General features: G+C 44.8%; 1 protein-coding gene across 4 annotated transcripts in view; it reads left to right on the top strand.

Moving 5' to 3' along the window:
- The window catches only part of RHOT1 (ras homolog family member T1), a 65,287-nt gene extending 63,657 nt beyond the window's left edge, over positions 1-1,630 (top strand). For 2 of the 4 annotated variants that reach the window (XM_036267987.1, XM_036267986.1), the window contains one exon: positions 467-1,587. In XM_036267987.1, coding sequence (XP_036123880.1) covers positions 467-584 — 118 coding nt within the window. In that variant the 3' untranslated portion in view covers positions 585-1,587. Of the gene's footprint in view, positions 1-466 lie in introns of all 4 variants that reach the window. The other 2 variants (XM_036267989.1, XM_036267990.1) reach the window with 2 other exon arrangements.
- The last annotated feature ends 17,382 nt before the right edge of the window (positions 1,631-19,012 follow it).

Raw genomic sequence — 19,012 nt, 5'->3', positions numbered from 1 at the left:
TTGCTCTTAGAAAAGTATTGTCACTTGTCGCTTAACTGCTTACAAGATAGCTTTTGGTTCCGGGGAACTCGAGATTGCACATTAAGCTCCGTGAAATTGACGCTCAAACGTGTGAGATCCCAGTCTTGCCTTTCATTTTGAAGGACCATGGTGACATTAAAAAATGGTACATTGATTTGTCTAAGTTCTCCATTTCCCATGTGAAGAAATACATAAAAATTTAAATGTTGTTTAACCCCAAATCGCAGCTAATTATAAAGACATTTATTTTTATTAATGTCTGCATTATAAGATAATGATCATCTGAGCAGTGTACCTGTGGCTATTTTGATAAATATCTTCGGTAAGCATTACTGTATGCAATTAGTCTGACAAGTGTGCTAATACTTCCCTAAAAGTAGACTGTTAATACTGGTATCTTCGTACTCATCCTGTTTTAAACATTAATTATATTTTCTGACTGCAGGCACGTGACACAAGCTGACCTCAAGAGCTCCACGTTTTGGCTTCGAGCGAGTTTTGGTGCTACTGTTTTTGCCGTTTTGGGCTTCGCTATGTACAAAGCATTATTGAAACAGCGATGATTTAAAAAAACAAAACAAAACACTGGCCCCTACCAAAAACAAATACTTTTATGTACATTCTGAATGCTTTAAATTCTGCTAGAAATATTGACATATTTATACATGCAGAGTTACTTTATTAATTATTTGTAATTCGTGTGTAAGAGTATTTTAATGATAGTTATAACTGCAGTATTGGCTAGCATATGGACAGAAACAGCTTAGCAGCTGAACTAAAGTGGCTGAATTCCAGAGGCCAAAAGGGAATATTTTGTAAATAATGTATATATTCAGGCAGGATATGGTCTCCCAGACTGAGTTCTAGAAATGATGTTTCTAGACGTTTCTACATGGTATTGTGAGTGCTCAGTTGGCTCTCTCTGCTAGGCTTCAGTCAGCTCAGAGATTGTATTTACTCATGGATCACTTATTTATTTCACATTTACTCAGAATGATCTTTGGCTTCTTTAAGTACATGAGGCACAATTTGCCATTTTCTCTCCGTTTTTGAAAAACAAGTTAGCGTCAGCTGACCAGCACACCTTCCTTTCAGTCGCTTACAGTAGGCCGGCCCTGAAACCAGCGTGCAGCGTGGACGGCTGTACAGCTGAGTGTGAGGCTGTGCTTTAGGAAGGAGTAAGCTGAAGGCCATCAGCAGCGGTGTCACCCACGCGGTTATGTTGCTTCCGTTGTCAGTGGGTTGACTTTTGTAGCCCTTTCAATCAAACGCGAAAAAAGATTTGTATATCATCAATGTTTTTAGTTTAAATAAACAGTCACCATTACTACAATTGAATTTCCTCCCAAACTGTAAATCACACACTCTACAATGGCCGTGTCTATTCTGGTATAGCACTGTAGCTGCATGTGTAATGAACTGTCTCCGGCTGGCTAGGGTAACCTAGAAGCAGCACTTTTTTAAATGGTGAAATAAATCTAATGAATATAAACTCTCATGATAAACCTATTTTTTCCATCACTGACCTTTTCAAGTATTTAAATAAATTACCACTGTGTACTGTGATCTTGAGTTTTTTTGTCTTGCAGAGTCACTATTTCTGTACAGATGTGAGTGAAATCCCATGCTTTCTATCTTTCTTACCTTGAAAATTATTTTTTATACAGAAAGATGATACTTGTTAGGAAAGAAGATGAGTGTGATTTGTGTGTGTAAGAGGAAATCTATTCTTAGAAAAGGCCAATTATTTCCCTCTGCACATACCTAACTAGCGTGGTTTCTGCTGATTTACATGTTTATTTTCTCCATTAACGTGGACTCTTCCCCCTCTGCTATTCTGAGGAATGTTCTCTCACAAGATCACACTTCTTGAGCAGCTAATAACAGCATAACTTACTAGCTATGTGCTTGTGTGCCATATTTACTTGCATACTTCCCTGCCCTCCCCTACCCCTTTTCATTTTTATTCTCAATTTGCGGAAAAGGAAAATTAAGCAAAAATCTGATGACTCCTCATGTTCATTATTTTCTGAAAGAATCCCATTTACCAAATACATTTGTCAGTTACACAGCTTCCAATGAGTTAGTTCTTCCCTTCCAAGTATTTCCTTGTTCAGACTAAAGTATTATTTTAGTTGAGTATTTCTTATAGATTGTTGCACTTGTAAGAAACGGAAGCGAGAAGGTAGTTTGCCAAGAGGTGGAAAGTGTGTTTCTATATTTAGATTTTTCTCTCTTAATCTTTTCATTTGAAAGTTCAAGGGTCCGAGTCACAGGAGGCAGACGGCAGCGCCCCAGCTCTCTCCTGCCCTTGACCCGGCTCCCTGGCTCCGCCGGGCAGCCCCTCTGCTGCCAGCCAGTCCAGGCAGGGCAGGTTGCAGAGGCAGGCTCACTGCTGTCTCCTCTTTAACCTACAGGCTCATGCGGATATTTTTCATTCCACATCCACTTGAGAGACTAGGTCATGTGGGAAGATACATGAGCAAATGCAGTAATAGGCTTCTTCTGGCTTTGACATTTACTCAGGGTGTGCAAGCTGTCGGAGGACTAAGGGGAAGCGAGGAAAATGGAAACTTGAAGATTGAAACCTTTCACTGTGCACCAATTGCATTATCTTTTAAATGGGCAATTCCGAGGCTGTTTGCTCTAATGCTTTAATGGATAGTGAAGCAGTCATGTGAAGAAACATCACTTTGAAGGCTTGCAGTCCCGTGGCACAATGTAATAGCTTAGCCTTACTGAGCACATCAAAGGGCTGTTGCTTCTTGCCATTCCTAGAGCTTTCTCTTTCACATTTGACCAAAAACTGAGCAATATCCCACATTGGCGGGGCTTATACATGCTGCAGTGGGAGTGGGCTGTGCTGTTAGGAGTTTGGGGAGCAAGTAACCATTCTGAAATGGCCTGTGAAGGAAGAGGGGGGAGGGCTGTGGGTTTCTCTGCACGTGGTGCATCTCCTGTCAGGGGTGGGCACCAAAAAGGAAGTGTGCTGATGAGCCAGTCCTGAATGGAATGAGAACTTCTCTGACCTCAGGGGAGGCTCCTGAGTAGTGCATAGCAGAGGGAAACAGGTAAGTGCTCAGACTCTGGGCGGGGCAACCGTCTTTCCTAAACAGGCCCTCGAGTGGAACTGGTGTTAGCTTTGATGCCCTTTTGTTTGAATTGTACTATTAATAGTCAATATAACAGTGTCTCTTCAATATAGGTACAAATCTTAAAAATGACCCAGTTCTCATTCACACATTTATTTGGCATCATCCTTTAATTTTTATTTTTTATTTAATTTTATTTTTTATTGGTTGATTTTAGAGAAAAGGAGAAACATTGATTTGTGGTGTCCCACTTATTGCTGCATTCATTGGTTGGTTCTCATCCTTTAATGTTTAACAGTCCATGTAGTTTTAGGAAGCTGATTTGGGGCTAGATACTTTTTGAGAAATAGCACATGTCAAGATGCTAGATTTACTTATGTTTAAGAGTATGAGAATGTTCCACACAGGTAACCTGACTACTCCAAAAACCTTCACCCTCAGATTCACAGCTCCAGTAGCCCACTTATTAAAACATGTAAGTCTACAAGTAATTCTTGTCTTACAAATTTATCAGACCTCTCGATCAGTGTGAGCAAATGTCTGTTAACCTGTTTGGCCCTCAGTTCTGTGGTCATCTCTCACCTGTGAGTATCACAGTAGTGTATCTCATATTTCTCTAGTACGTCCCAAATTCAAAAACTGTCCCCTTGCCTCCCCTGGCACACACACTTGTCAGACCATTCGTCCCAGATATTTTTGGTTCAGAAAGTATGGACACCTCCCTAGAAGGCAAGATTTTGACATCCTAGGAAAACACTTCCTAACCGTGTAGTGCCATTCTGGTTCATAGCTTTGTTTTCCAATGATAGCGTTTGGTCTATAGATTTTTTTTTTTAAACATTAAATATTTATTTATTTTTCTTTATTGATTTTAGAGAGAGGAAGGGAGAAGGAGAGAGAGAGAGAAACATCGATGAGAGAGAACATCAATTGGCCGCCTCCTGCATGCCCCCCACTGGGGATTTGGCCCACAACCGGGGCATGTACCGGGAATCGAACTGGTGATCTCTTGGTGCATGGGTCGACGCTCAACCACTGAGCCACACCAGCCGGGCTGGTCTGTAGATTTTATATTCTCCTGTAGTAGAGACAGTCGCAGAAGTCAGTGAAACTGAGAGCTTGTCATTCCTTCTGGGTTTGAAAGCTGCATTGATGCATACCCCTGAGGGATTGCCAGGATCGTCTTTATACACCGAAAAATCCACCTTCCACAAGAGCACTTTTACCTCTGTCAGGATTTTCCTGTTCATAGCATATATGTGTCTTTTATAATCAAAGAATCCTTGGCAGTGTTTATTGGAATGAGACGGGTATATGACGCTGTAATGTAACGTATGGGTCGCGTGCTTTATCTGGAAAGGGTCAGATAGTAAATATTTGAGACTTTTACCACTTCTCAACTCTGTCAAGAGAAAGGAACCATAGGCAGTACACAAGCAAATGAGCCTGACTGCATCGCCTTGTTACTTTTCTTTTTCAATTGATTTTGAGAGAGAGAGAAACCTCGATCGACTGCCTAATGCACGCCGCCCGCCAAGGATCGAGCCTGCGAATCGGGCCTGTGCCCTGACGGAAATACAGCTGGCAGCCTCTCAGGGCACAGACGTGCCCACTGAGCAGCACCGGCCAGCGCCCGAGAGCATTTCAGTACAACTTCACTTACCAGCGCTGAAATCTGAGTTTTATATAATTTTCACTTATCACAAAATAGTCTTATTTTGATTTTTTCTAACCACAAAAACGTAGAAACTATTCTTAGTTCACAGGCCATACAAAAACAGGCTATGGGCCGTATGTGACCAACCCTTGACGTAACGGGTAAAAGCCTAGTCGTAAATGGATAGCAGCATTGACTGTTGGATAAAAAATTGTACCCGATTGTTTTGGGATTTGAAAGGGTATAGTACTGGGAAGAACTTGAAGCTACTATAGTCATGTTTTATTTGTAGGGAAATGAAGATTGGACCTGGGAGAGGTGTTTGATTTGTGTCCTTTTCACTGATGCTGTTGTTCACCAGGGCTCGGTGCTCTGGCCCAGCTGGGGCTCACCTGGCGGCAGTGTGGCACTCAGAAGGCGAAGGGGGTGTCCAGTCCACTCTCTGAGCGCTCATCTGGAGCTGTCCTTTTTTTTCTTTATTGATGTTTTTTACAGAGAGAAAGGGAGAGGGAGAGAGAGAGAGAAACATCAGTGAGAGAGAACATCGATTGGCCGCCTCCCGCATGCCCCGCACTGGGGGTCGGGCCCACAACCTGGGCATGTGCCCTGACTGGGAATCGAACCGGTGACCTTTTGGTGCATGGGTCGACACTCAACCACTGAGCCTCCCTGGTCAGGCTGGAGCTGTTTTTTTGGAACTTGATCTGTGTTTGTTTTCCATTTGTCCAGTTGTGTCATTCGCATGCTGGAAGGTGAAAGGATCCCACAAGAACGTTTAGTTTGAACTCCACAGTCCTCTGGCGAATCACTCCCCGCTGTGCACAGGACAGTGTGATAATGCTTCTGATTTCTCTATGTTTGAAAGTCAAAACTTCAGCGCTTCCATCGCAGAGGTTATCTGTCCAACTCCATCCTTTTATAGTACCACTGAGCACAAAAGTAGAGGTGACTTACCCAAAGCCAACTATTAACTGTGCCGGAGCCAGGATGGGCACCAGGTGTCCTGACTCCCGGGTCAGTGCTCCCTCCACTGTAGGAGCCAATCCTCAACAACCCGATTTTATACCGTGAGTGAATTTGCAGTCTGTTTAGTTTAAAAAACCAGGCCTAAAAAAGAAAAGACAGGCCCTGGCCAGTTTGGCTCAGCAGTTAGAGCGTCGGCCTGCTGTCCAGAGAGACCCGGGTTCGGTTCCCGCTAAGGGTATGTGCTTCGGTTGCAGTTTGTCCCCGGCCCTGGTTGGGTTGTGCGGGTGGCAGCCACTCGATGTGTCCCTTTCACGTCGATGTTTCTCTCTCTCTCTCTCTCCCTCCCACTCTATCTGAACAAAAAATGGAAAAATGTCCTCAGGTGAGGATAAAAAAATTTAAAAAGTAGACAGGAGAAAAAAAACCAAAAACACTAGAGAGTTTTGACATCTCTGTTACTAAGAAGGGTTAGCATTGGCAAAGCAAGTTTCCTGGAAGCCCCCTCTCCTCCCACCCCACCCCCACCCCCTGAGGCAATGCCTGCACTCCTGGGAGCTGTCACCAAGTGACTCTGTTTAGAGCAGTGCAGGCGTGGTGGTTTAGTTTATTTCAGGTATAGATCCTTGAGGGAAGTAGGGATGTAACTATTGTTTTAAAAGCACTCTATGAGCCCTGGCCGGTTTTGCTCAGTGGTTAGAGCGTCAGCCTGCAGTCCACAGAGACCCGGGTTCGGTTCCCACTAAGGGCATGTACCTTGGCTGCAGTTTGTCCCCGGCCCTGGTTGGGTCGTGTGGGTGGCAGCCATTCAATGTGTCCCTTTCACATCGATCTTTCTCTCTCTTCCTCTCTCTCCTTCCCACTCTATCTGAGTGAAAAATGGAAAAATGTCCTCGGGTGAGGATTATAAAAATAAATAAATAAAAGCACTCTATGATTTTTGTTTAATCTTAAATTGATTTTTTTATCCTTGATATTTTTTATTTTTTTTGTTCAGATAGAGTGGGAGGGAAAGAGGAAGAGAGAGAAACATCGATGTGAAAGGGACACATCGAATGACTGCCACCCGCACAACCAACCAGGGCCGGGGACAAACTGCAACCGAGGTACGTGCCCTTAGTGGGAACCGAACCCGGGTCTCTCTGTACCGCAGGCCGACACTCTAACTGCTGAGCCAAACCAGCCAGGGCTTAAATTGTTAATTTTTAAGAGAATACTGTTTCACCTTTTATTTATAAGTGGAAAAATACCTTGGAACAGAGCCGTTAATAGAGGGGCAAACTCCTAGAATCCGGTTTTGTCACAAAGGGAACTGTTTTTATCTCTACTTCCTTAATCTGCCTCTGGGCTTTCTTTCCTTCCAGCCTCCTCCTCCCGCCACTTCCGTATACCATTTGGAGCAGGAGTGGCTGAGTGTGTGTTCACACATCCACATCCACTTTTTTTTACTGCTTCCCTCTCAGCCTCCTGTCCTCCCCCCAGTTTCTACAAGTGTGATCACAGCACCTGGGAACGTGTCAGGGATAGTTTTCAGGCCCCGCCCCAGACCTACGGAATCCGAAACGTAGAGTGGGCACCCAGCAGAACCTGTGTTGACCGCTCCGTGACTCTGATGCATGCTAACGTTGGAGAGCCACTGCACTAAACATTGAGGAACTTGAAGTATTCAGTATGTAGTATTTTCCTTCAAAGAGGTTATAACATGTTTGGATAGCTAAGTTAACAATAGTTACATTTTTTATTTATTAAAAAATATTTTTTCATTGATTTTTTTAGAGAGAGAAAAAGGGAGAGGGAGAGAGAGAGAGAGACATCAGTTGGTTGCCTCTCGCACGATCTAGACTGGGACCAGGGACCGCACCGCAATGAATGTAGGTGCCCTTGACCGGAATCAAATCCGAGACTCGCTGGTCCTCTGGCTGACACTCTAACCACTAAGCAAAACTGGCCAGGGCAAACTCTTTAATGTCTTCCCTTTCCACTTATAAAATTCAAATCTCCCTATTTTAATACATGTGCTGCTGAATTGAGCACCAAAATTCAAATCTTAAGGTGGTTTACAAGGACCCTACAGACCTGACCCCAGACCTCTGTGGCCAAATCTGCCCTCTCTCATATACCACAGAGTCCAAGAAGTCTTTCAGTCCTAAGAATGCCCCTTGTGCTCTGTTGTGCTCCCTCCCCCGAAACCCCTCTCCTCCCAGCTCCTCATCCTTTGGGTCTCAGGAGGTCAAGGCCAGGCTGCCAGTGTCCAGGAGCCGAGTCTTGATGTTTAGGGTGCACCTGTCCACTTCAGGTGCTCTTGCCCTCACCTGTGCTTTCCAGAGGCCATCTTCTTGACTCTCTAGAGACCCGTAAAGGGTTGCGAGAGGAGAGTGATGTGCTGGGCAGGTCCCAGCAAATTGCCCTCTCCCTTGTCTGAAACACTGAACCTAGGACAGCCGACCAGTCTCCATCCTGCCTGGCTCTGTGCCTTACTGCCAGTGCACTGAGTCCTGAGGTCTTGGCCGCACGTGCCACACTCCCGCCTAAAGTACCAGGTGGACGCTGATCAATCTTGCTTGCGTCTAACTTAGTTTTCTTGATTTATGCAACCCTTCCTTGAGAAGCCACTTGCCTCGGTCACTGCAGCAGTTATGGAAATGCTGAGTAGCAGCCCTGAACGTGAAGTAGTCTCTTAGTGGTACCGGGAATTCACTGGGTTGCAGGTGGAGGAGTAGAAAAGCATGGATCTAAGAGCTAACAAGTTTGAATCCCACCTTGGCCACGTTTGCTGTGCGGATTACGTGACTTTGCTGGTTCTGTTTTGGTCTCTAGGGAATGAAGATTAGGATCTTTGTGCACATTCACTGAACTCTAACCCCGAAGGTGTTACTTCACCTTCCTCCTTCCCCAGAATAGGAAATCTTCGTCCCAGGGGGTGGCAAGCCCCAGGGGGTGGCAAGCTTCTGCCCCTCCTACTTTGAGCAGAGCTACACTGTTGCCTCTGGGCAAGCTGGAGAGGCATGGGTGACAGCCAGGGTTTTGTTTCCCCTGTATTTGAGAAATGCCGTGATTAAGCTGTCTTGAGTAATGGAGCCAATAAAATGTCCCTCACCCTTATTGTCTTGGCAGGCAGCACAGGTGGCTGAATTTTCTACCTTGCTGGCTACTCTCTCAGTCTCTTCCTGGCTGCACCACCTATAACATGTCAGCATCCCCCAAGATTCTGTCCTGAGTCTCCTCATCCACTCTATATCTCGAGGCGATCTCATTGAATGCTTTGATTTTATATTTTTAGTTTTTATTTTGAAATAATTGGAAACATTTTAAAAGTTGCAAAAATAATAACAGGATGTTCTAATATGGGCATTTCATATAAATGGAGTCATACAATATGTGGTCTTTTTGATGGGTTTCTTTCATGTAGCATGTTTTCTTTTTTTTTTTTTTTTTTATCTCACCCGAGGACATTTTTTTGTTCAGGTAGAGTGGGAGGGAGAGAGAGGAAGAGAGAGAGAGAAACATCGATGTGAAAGGGACACATTGAGTGGCTGCCACCCGCACAACCTAACCAGGGCCGGGGACAAACTGCAACCGAGGTACATGCCCTTAGCGGGAACTGAATCCAGGTCTCTCGTGACCGCAGACCGACGCTCTAACCGCTGAGCCAAACCAGCCAGGGTAGATGTAGCATGTTTTCAAGGTTCATCACATTGCAGCTGCATTGTTCATTCCTTTTTTTGGCTGAATAATGTGAATAATATCCCACTGTATGGCTATACCACGTTTTGTTAGTTGGTGGACAGTTGGATAGCTTCTACTTTAAAAAAATGTTTGTAATTTATTGATCTTAGAGAGAAACATTGATTTGTAGTTCCACTTACTTATGCATTCATCGGCTGAGTCTTGTATGTACCTTGACCAGGGATCAAACCTGCAACCTTGGCGTATCGGAATGACACTCTAAGCAACTGAGCGACCTGGCCAGGGTGGATTGCTTCTACTTGCTGAGTCATATGAAAATGTGTATACAAGGTTTCATGTGGACGTGTGTTTTTATTCTATACCTAGGAGTAGTGTTGTAATATTTTGTGGAACTGCCAGACTTTCTCGAAGTGGCCACACTGTTTTATGTTCTCACCAGCAATATAAGGATTTTACTTTTTCCACACCCTTGCCGACCCTTGTCAGTATCTGTCTTCCATTGTAACCATTCAAGTGAGTGTGAGCTGGTATCTCACTGTGATTTTGACGATTACTGATGTTGCCCAGGATAATTATTACAGTGATATTTGCCCATTTTTCTACTTACATTATTTCTTCTACATGTATTCATTGGAACTGTACAGTAAGGAAGAACAGTGCTCCCCCCATTTATTTATTCCATTATTTATTTATGTCAATATGGACTCGTGGGTATTTACTTTATTCTATGGGTCCTAATCCATTGCTGTCATGTATCTTGTTGCTTACCTGTTGTTATCCCAGATTTAGCATTGGGAGCTCCTTTGACTTGGCTTACGTGCCTTTGAAGATGTTCCTGTGTTTTCTGAGCACCCTTTACTTTCAGGCCCCGTAAGATGTTCCAGGCAACTATGTGCTTCCCAGGCGTTACCCTGTTCTTTCCCTGTCCGAGTCCTGACACCAACCATTTCTGCAAGGACCCCTGCTTCATTTCATTGGAGAATGGTGTTTAGAAGCCAAGATCTTGGCACTAGGTATAGTTCATTGCTGCAGCCCCTTGACTTTAAAGTCTATCAGCCAGGCCCAGCTGGTGTGGCTCAGTGGTTGAGTGTCAACCCATGCACCAAGAGGTCACCAGTTCGATTCCCGGTCAGGGCACATGCCCAGGTCGTGGGCTCAATCCCCAGTGGGGGCATGCAGGAGGCGGCCAATTGATGTTCTCTCTAATCGATGTTTCTATCTCTCCCTCTCCCTTCCTCTCTCTCTAAAATCAATAAAGAAAAAAAAAATTGAAGTTAATCCACCAGCCTGGCCAGTGTGGCTCAGTGGTTGAGTGTCAACCCAGTGGGGGGCATGCAGGAGGCAGCCAATAGATGTTCTCTCTCATCGATGTTTCTCTTTCTCTCTCCGTCTCTCTTCCTCTCTCTCTAAAAATCAAAAAAGAAAAAATTGTTTTTAAACAGTAAAGTTTTTAAACAATAAAATAAAGTCAATCCGCCAATGACTACGAAATTAGCATGACCAGCCCTGTCCTCATTCCAGAAGTCCTCACTCCTGTTCCCAGTGTCCTGCCTGTCGTTCCCTCTGGGCTCTCTGAGGCACTCACACAGCGCCCTTGGCGTCCAGCACTAACTGCTCCTGCCCTGCTCTCCCATTTTAGCAGAGTGCACCACCACCTCCTTGGTGGCTCAGGGCAAAATCTGGAGGTTATTTTCTGCTCCTTACCACACATGCAGTCTGTCTGTGAGTCCTGTTGACTCTACTTCCAAAACACGTACCTGCCCACTTATCTTCATTCCCCTATGACCACCCAAGTCCAGGCCACCACGACTTCCCACCTGGATCACATGCACATTCATTTCCTGTTGATGGCCCATGCCCGCTCTTCTACAGTCCGTTCTCTTGGCAGCAGCCCCCTGGCCACGACGGCACTTCGGTTCGTGCGGGTCTTCTCATCCCAAGCAAACCCAGCCTCCTTGCCCTACTCATAAAGCCTACCTGAGCCCTGGCCGGTTTGGCTCAGCGGTTAGAGCATCAGCCAGTGGCCCGGAGAGACCCGGGTTCGGTTCCTGCTAAGGGCACATACCTCAGTTGCAGTTTTTCCCCGGCCCCGGTTGGGGTTGTGTGGGTGGCAGCCACTCGATGTGTCTCTCTGACATCGATATTTCTCTCTCTCTCTTCCTCCCTCCCGCTCTATCTGAAGATAAATGCAAAAAAAAAAGTCCTCAGGTGAGGATTAAAAAAAATAATAATAAAGCCTGCTTGAGCTGCTCCTGGCCCGCGGCCCTGCCCTGTGCCTGCCCTTCCCAGCTGGAAGGCTCTCCCTTTCGATTTGGGCAAAGCTGTCTCATTGTTGGCATTCACCTCTCAGTTTAATGTCACCTCCACAGAGGAACATTTCCAGACTAGCTGATCTAAAAATCCCCACAGAAACATCACCCTGAATTCTTAGTGTCTGACCGCCAGTGTTTCTTTTCTCTCGTGGGTAGTCCTTTAGCTGTCACGTGTCTGCCTCCTACTTGCATGTGAGATTTGTGAAAGTAGGGCCTTGTCCATCTTTTTTTTTTTTTTTAATGAGATATAATTGACACATTATATTAGTTTCAGGTGTACAACATAATGATTCAAATTTGTATATATTGAGAAATGATCACCACGGTAAGTCTAGCTAACATCTGTCGCCATACATAGTTACAGATTTCTTTTTCATGGGATGAGGACTTTTTTTTTTTTTAATCATCCTCATCCGAGGACATTTTTCCATTTTCCATTCAGGTAGCGTGGGAGGGAGAGAGAAGAACAGAGAGAGAGAGAGAGAAACATCGACGTGAAGGGACACATCGAGTGGCTGCCACCCGCACAACCAACCAGGGCCGGGGACAAACTGCAACCAAGGTACATGCCCTTAGCGGGAACTGAACCCCGGTCTCTCCAGACCGCAGGCCGATGCTCTAACCGCTGAGCCAAACCGGCCATGGCAGGGATGAGGACTTTTAAGATGAACTCTTTTGCCCTGGCCGCTGTGGCTCAGTTGGTTGTTGTCCCGCATACTGAAAGGTGACAGGTTTGATTGCTGGTCAGGGGTGATCCTGATCAAGGTATGTATGTAGGGCAGCCAATAATTGATGATTTTCCTTTCTCTCCCTTCCTCTCTCTGAAATAAAATTTTTTAAAAACCATATATCCTTGGGTAAGGAAAAAATTTACTTGTAGAAACTTTCAAATATGCAATGTAATATTAACTATCGTCACCATGGTGTATATTCCATCCCCATGATACATTTACAACTGGAAGTTTATATCTTTCAACCCCTTCACCCATATCACTCACCACATCCCCTGCCTCTGGTAACCACCAGTCTGTTCTCTATATGAGTTTGGGTTTTGTTTTGTTTTTTAATCTGCACCTGAGAATATTTTTCTGTTTATCATCAGATAGAGTGGGAAGGAGAGAGAGAGAGAGAAATATTGATGTGAGAGAGACACATTGACTGGTTGCCTCCCACACAATTCAACCAGGGCCAGGGACAAACTACAACCCAGGTACATCCCCTTGGCCGGAATCGAACCTGTGACTCTTTGGTCCGCAGGCTGACACTCTCACTACTGAGCCAAACCAGCCCTGACTTACTTAACTTAGCATAATGCCCTCAAGGTCCATCCATGTTGTTGTAAATGGCAAGATTTCATTCATTTTTATTGCTAAATAAAATTGCATTTCATAAATATATCACTTCTTTTTTGTCCATTCTTCCACTAGTGGACACTTAGGTTGCTTCCATCACTTGGTTATTGTAAATAATGCTGCAGTGATTTCATTTTCTTTGGATGAGTACCCAGAAGTGGAATTGCTGGATCATATGGTAGTTCTAGTTTTATTAGTTCTAGTTTTAATTTTTAAGGAACCTCCTTACTGTTTTCCATAGTGGCTGCACTATTTACATTCCCATCATCAATGTATAAGGATTCCCTTTCCTCCACATCCTTGCCAACATTTGTTATTTCTTGTCTTTTTTAAAATATGTTTTTATTGATTTTTTTTTTTTTTTTAGAGAGAGAGGGAGGGAGAGAGAGAGAGAAACATCAATGAGAGAGAAACATCAATTGGATGCCTCCTGATGCACAGCTCTAACCACTGAACAAACTGGCCAGGGCTTTCTTATCTTTTTTATATTAGCCATTCTAACAGGTGTGAGGTGCTATCTCATTGTAGTTTGATTTGTATTTCCCTGATGATTAGTGGTATTGAGCATCTTTTCATGTACCTGCTGGCCATCAGTATATCTTTAGAAAAATGTCTGTTCAGATCTTCTGTCCATTTTTAAATCAGAGTTGTTTTATTTTATTTTTTGCTATGGATTTGCATGAGTTCTTTATATTTTCTGGATAGTAACCCCTTATCAGATACACGATTTGCAAATATTTTCCCCTATTCAGTAGGTTACCTTTTCATTTAGTGGGTGAAAAAAAATTTTTGTGTGTGTGCTCTGCAGAAGCTTTTAGTTTGATGTAGTGCCCCTTGCTTATTTTTGCTTTTGTTGCCTTTGATTTTGGTGTCAGATTAAAAAATCCTCACCAAGACTGATGTCAGGTATCTTAATCATCACTCTGCACTCAGTGCCTAGAACAGTACTTGGCATATAATCGGTACTCAGTAAATATTTTTGAATGAATCAATCAATGAACAGGCAAATAAATGAACTTCAGACTATTTGCCCTAAAACTCTGTGGAAGTCAGGGCAGCTTATTGGACTGAGAATATAAAATACAAGTGAAACCCAAATATTTCTTTTTTTTTTAATTTAATTTATTTTTGTTACAGATGTTTCTCCTTTTCCCCCCATTGACACCCTCTTCCCCCACCTCCCCGCCCTGTCCCCAGCTTTGTTGTCCATGTCCATTGTTCATGCACACATGCATATAAGTTCTGTGGTTTATCTCTCCCCTCACTTCCACGTCTCTGGGACTACCCTGTTCTTCAGACTGTTATGTTCATTATATTCCACAAATAAGTGAGATCATATGATACTTGTCTTTCTTTGTTTGGCTTTTTTCACTTAGGGGAAACCCAAATATTTCTTACTGAGCTACCTCTTGACAACTGAACTGTGGCCTCAGCAAAATAAACTACAGAATGATAAGGAGGGACTGAGATGATTCAGATCTCATAGGCCCCTGAGCTTGGCTTCAGGTCATCTCATCAACTAGGCTCTTTGGTCTGAGATCAGTGATCTCTCTCCTACTGCTACTCTTAGGAGGAATTCTACACTGCTTGGTCATTCATTCATTCATTCAGAAATATGTATTTGGAAGCTCCCGTATAAAGTGCTGAGCTGGGTGTTGTGAGAAGTAAAAATGAAATAGTCCTGGTGGAGAAGAATGCTATATTGGAAGATTTTTATCTTCTAAGTGGTAATATGTAAGTAAGTGTCTACTACAGGTACAAAATGATAAGAACTAGAAGAGGTAAAGTCAAATACAATGGGAATTCAAGCAAAGGGGAATTTTCTCCAATCGAGGAGCTTCCAAAAAGCTTTATGGAGGGGGTTTTGTTCAACTTGGACCATGAACAATTTCTACAGAAGTATTGCGTTAGTTTCACTTCAAGGAGCTCAAGCGCCTGAGTGCCGTGCCTCACACTTCCGTGGCTGGCGATCGGCACTCACCTCTTTGAAGGCTCTTCCTCCGCGTGGTATATAAACACGTAGACACACGCTTCTAGAAGAAAGGTCAAAGTAGCAGCTGAATTTGAAAAATGCACTGCGGATTAATGGACTTAGAATAGGTGTTCATCTCAAGCAGCATGAAAGCTGTGTTCACCTGTTAGGTGTACGTGGCAGCTGAAACATGTACCAGATTCTAAGTCCGGTGCAGATAAAGCCTCTCACCTTGCAATCTAGGATCCTGCAACGTTTTAGGACTCACATTTTGGGAGTGAGAATTACTGTTGACCAGAAATGACTTTCAAGGCCCAAATGAAGAAGCTCTGCCTACCCAGCAGTTAGAAAGAACTGAGAGAAGCGCATGACTTGCAGAGAGAGCCTTTCTTTGTGGCCAGGACCAGGGAGATCCCACCACAAGGGACCTGGGAAGTCTGCCAAGGACACTTGCCCTTGGGCGTCTCTTGGCTGCTTTCCCTGTGCACCCATCTCTCAGCTCCCTGCTGCTCTGTTCCGGCTCAGCTTATGTTTGTGCTGGATCAACTTTTGAAACTCATTTTCTCTTTGTGACTCATACATTTCCGGACAGAAAATGTGTGGTTCTGGGAGGTCTGAGAGACAGGCACAGTTGTATCTGTTGCTTCCTGGGTGCTTACTTAGAGAAGGAAGGCACTGTCCTCTGGTCACCCGGCTCAGTGTTGTTTCTGGTCTGAAGCTGCATTCCCGAAAAGATTAGTCTTCACTTGCTCTAAGGAACAGTTCAAGTCTGCTTACCTTGTATTCTAACTAAAGATCTCAGTAACATAAAGAAGCCCTAGCTGGTAGCTCAGTTGGTTAGAGCATCATCCCGATAAGCCACGGTTGCGGGTTCGATCCTTGGTCAGAGCACATACAAAAATCAACCAATGAATGCATAGATAGGTAGAACAACAAATTGATATCTTTCTCTCTTTCTCTATCTCTCTCTGTCCACCCCCTTCCTCCCTTCCTCCCTCCCTCTCTCTCTCAAATCAATAAATAAAAAATAAAAAAATTAAATTAAATTAAAGAACATAAAGGAAACCCCTAGATTCTGATACTCCAAGCCAATCTAGGTCTGGGGGCATTGATAGATAAGGATTTTGGTGAGCAGCTTAGTTCAGTGCATATGTGCAGGGTGCTTGGTGGGGTGGTATCTATTTCTGTCCTCTCTGTATGAGATTTAAGAGGTGCTTTACCCACTCACCAATATTTGTTCCTAGAGTCCCAGCCAGCAGGTTGAATTCCCATTCATTGTGTAGGCAGGATTACTCTTTTAGAGTGTCCCTTCTCAAAAATAAAAACAACTAAAAAGGCAACAAATCCTTCTGAGAGGGGCATGGGGTTATAGCAGACACGGGTAGAATGCCTGTCACGAAAGATAACCTGTTTTTTTTATTAATGAGTCATCTGTCCTTTGACTTTTCAAGGTCCTAGAGTAGCAGGAACCCAGCTGACTGAGCTGGGGGACCCCTACATGTCTTCAAGCAGTGAGTAGTTTGGGGTGGAGGGTGAGGTAGTGGTCCCTTGGTTAAGAAATGGTTTCTGGACCTGGCCAGTGTGGCTCAGTGGTTGAGCGTCGTCCCATGCACCACGAGGTCACTGGTTCAATTCCCGATCAGCGCACATTCCTCAGGTTGCAGGCTAGATCCCCAGTAAGGGGCATGCAGGGGGCAGCCAATAAATGTTTCTCTCTCTCTCAAATCAATAAAAACATTTTTTTTTTTTTTAAAGAAAGAATTTCTGGTAGAAGGAGGTAAAGGGGGGATAAATGGTGGTGGTGGAGGAGACTTGACTTGGGGTGGTGAACATACAATACAGTATACAGATAATGTATTCTAGAATTGTGGACCTGAAACCTATATGACTTTATTAACCAATGTCACCCCAATCAATTCAATAAAAAGGTTAAAAAAAAATAGAAGGAGAAGAAAGAAATGACCCCTGGGCCCTTGCAGAGGGCAGCAAGCATAGGCAACTCCGGTTTGGAGGTGAAACATCTGTGTGGCAGAGTTCTTCTGCCTCCAGGGTCCAATCTGAGGCCCCCCGGGGACTGCGGTCCTCAGCACTCTGACCTCTTGCCAGGACAGAAATGGAGACGTGTTTAAAAGCATCAGGGTTTGTTCGGTGTCAGGGTTTCCTCCCCCACTCCCTGCCCCATACACTGAAGAATCACCAGCAACACTGAAGAATCATCTCCCCACACACACGTCCACCCCAGGATCACCCACCAGCCCCTGTGGGAATCCTGACCCTTGGAGAAAAATTGCTGACTTACAACTACCCCCATCCCCCTGGAACGCAGCTGTGGTTGAACTACAAGGCTTTCCTTGGGACCTGTTCTCGCAGCTCCACTTTCCTCCCCGGGCTCCATTTCTAGAATTCTGAGAGCTGCTCTGTTCATTGTTTCTACCCGTCATTATTAAGGGAGCGATACGGTAACATTCCCATGGTAACAGTTTCATCTCAAAATATCTGAACGCTATTAGCTGCTCCTCACTCCAGGGAGAAGGCTGGATTCTTGTTTCTCCGTCTCCGGCCTCAGAGTGCAGCTGACAGGTCCCCTCGCGCGGCAGGGCGGCGGCCCAGAGCAGGAGGAGAGAGGAAAAAGCTCGGAAGAGGTGGATTTGTTTCCTAGCTGACTTCATTTTCCAAACAGAGTGGGAACATTTCAAGAACTTAAACTTAGAGGACCCTCACACGGACCAGCTGGCAGCAAGGATGATTTCTCTGGAGGAACCGTCTCATGAGATGGGCCAGCACAGACGGGGTTCAGAGCCCACATGCCGCACTCACTGCAGGGCGCCGGGGTTCGAGCAAAGTCAGATGTATGTGCTGATCCTCACTGGAGAGGCGGGAGAGACGGCGGGACGAGAAAGCATTGTATTCTATCTTCATGGCATGCACTATGACTTTTCGTAATGAAATGGGGTGATGGGGGGATAGGACACATTTGTCTTACACACTTGTATTATCTCACAGCTTTTGTGGGTCAGGACTTTGGGAGCAGTTTAGTTGGGCGGTTCTGTTTCAGGGTCTCTACTTAGGTTGCAGCCAAGTTGCCAGCGAGGGCTGCCGTATCTGAAAGGTTGAGGGGGTCGCGAGGGTCCCTTTCCAAGATGGGTCATCCGCATGGCTTGTTGGCGGGCCGCCTCAGGTCCTCGCCACGTGGGCCTCCCCCCACAGGGCTGTTTGAGTGGCGTGGCAGCTTGCTTCACCCCAGAGAGAGAGGACAGGGAGGAAGCTGCATTGTCTGTGACGTCCTAGTCTTAGAGGACACACATTGCTTCTACTATAGTCTATTTGTTAAAAGGGAGTCATGCCCTGGCCGGGTGGCTCTGTTGCTTGGAGCACTGTCCCGTGCACCAACAGTTTTCACATTTGGTTCCAGGTCAGGGCACATACCTAGGTTGCAGGTTTGATTCCCGGTCTGGGTACATACAGAAGACAATTGATGTTTCCCTCTCTCTGTGGTGTCTCCCCATCTCTCCAAAATCAATAAATACATAACCTCGACGAGGATTAAGAAAAAGGAAAAAAAAAAAGTGAGTGGTGCCCTGGCTGGTTTGGCTTAGTGGTTAGAGTGTTGGCCTACAGACAGAAGGGTTGTGGGTTTGATTCCCATTCGGGGGCAAGTACCTTGGTTGCGGTTTGGTCCCCAGCCCTGGTCGGGGTAATGCAGGAGGTGACCAATTGGTGTGTCTCTCTCACATCAATGTTTCTCTCTCTCCCTCCCTCCCTTCCACTCTATATATTAAAAAAAAAAAAAGTGAGTCACTAAGTTCAGCCCACACTTAAGGGGGAGGGGTTTAAGCTCCGCCTCATAAGGGTAGGAATACTTTGTGAACATATTTTAGAACCATCTCATCATAGTACTTACGAAAAAGAATGAGGCAGTGTTATCTGTATTGATATGAAACAATTTCTGAAATACA

Source organism: Molossus molossus, unplaced genomic scaffold, assembly GCF_014108415.1.
Source record: "Molossus molossus isolate mMolMol1 unplaced genomic scaffold, mMolMol1.p scaffold_m16_p_19, whole genome shotgun sequence".
Lineage (NCBI taxonomy): Eukaryota > Metazoa > Chordata > Mammalia > Chiroptera > Molossidae > Molossus > Molossus molossus.
The sequence above is the reverse complement of the archived record's forward strand: the minus strand, read 5'-3'. Positions and strand labels throughout refer to the sequence as shown.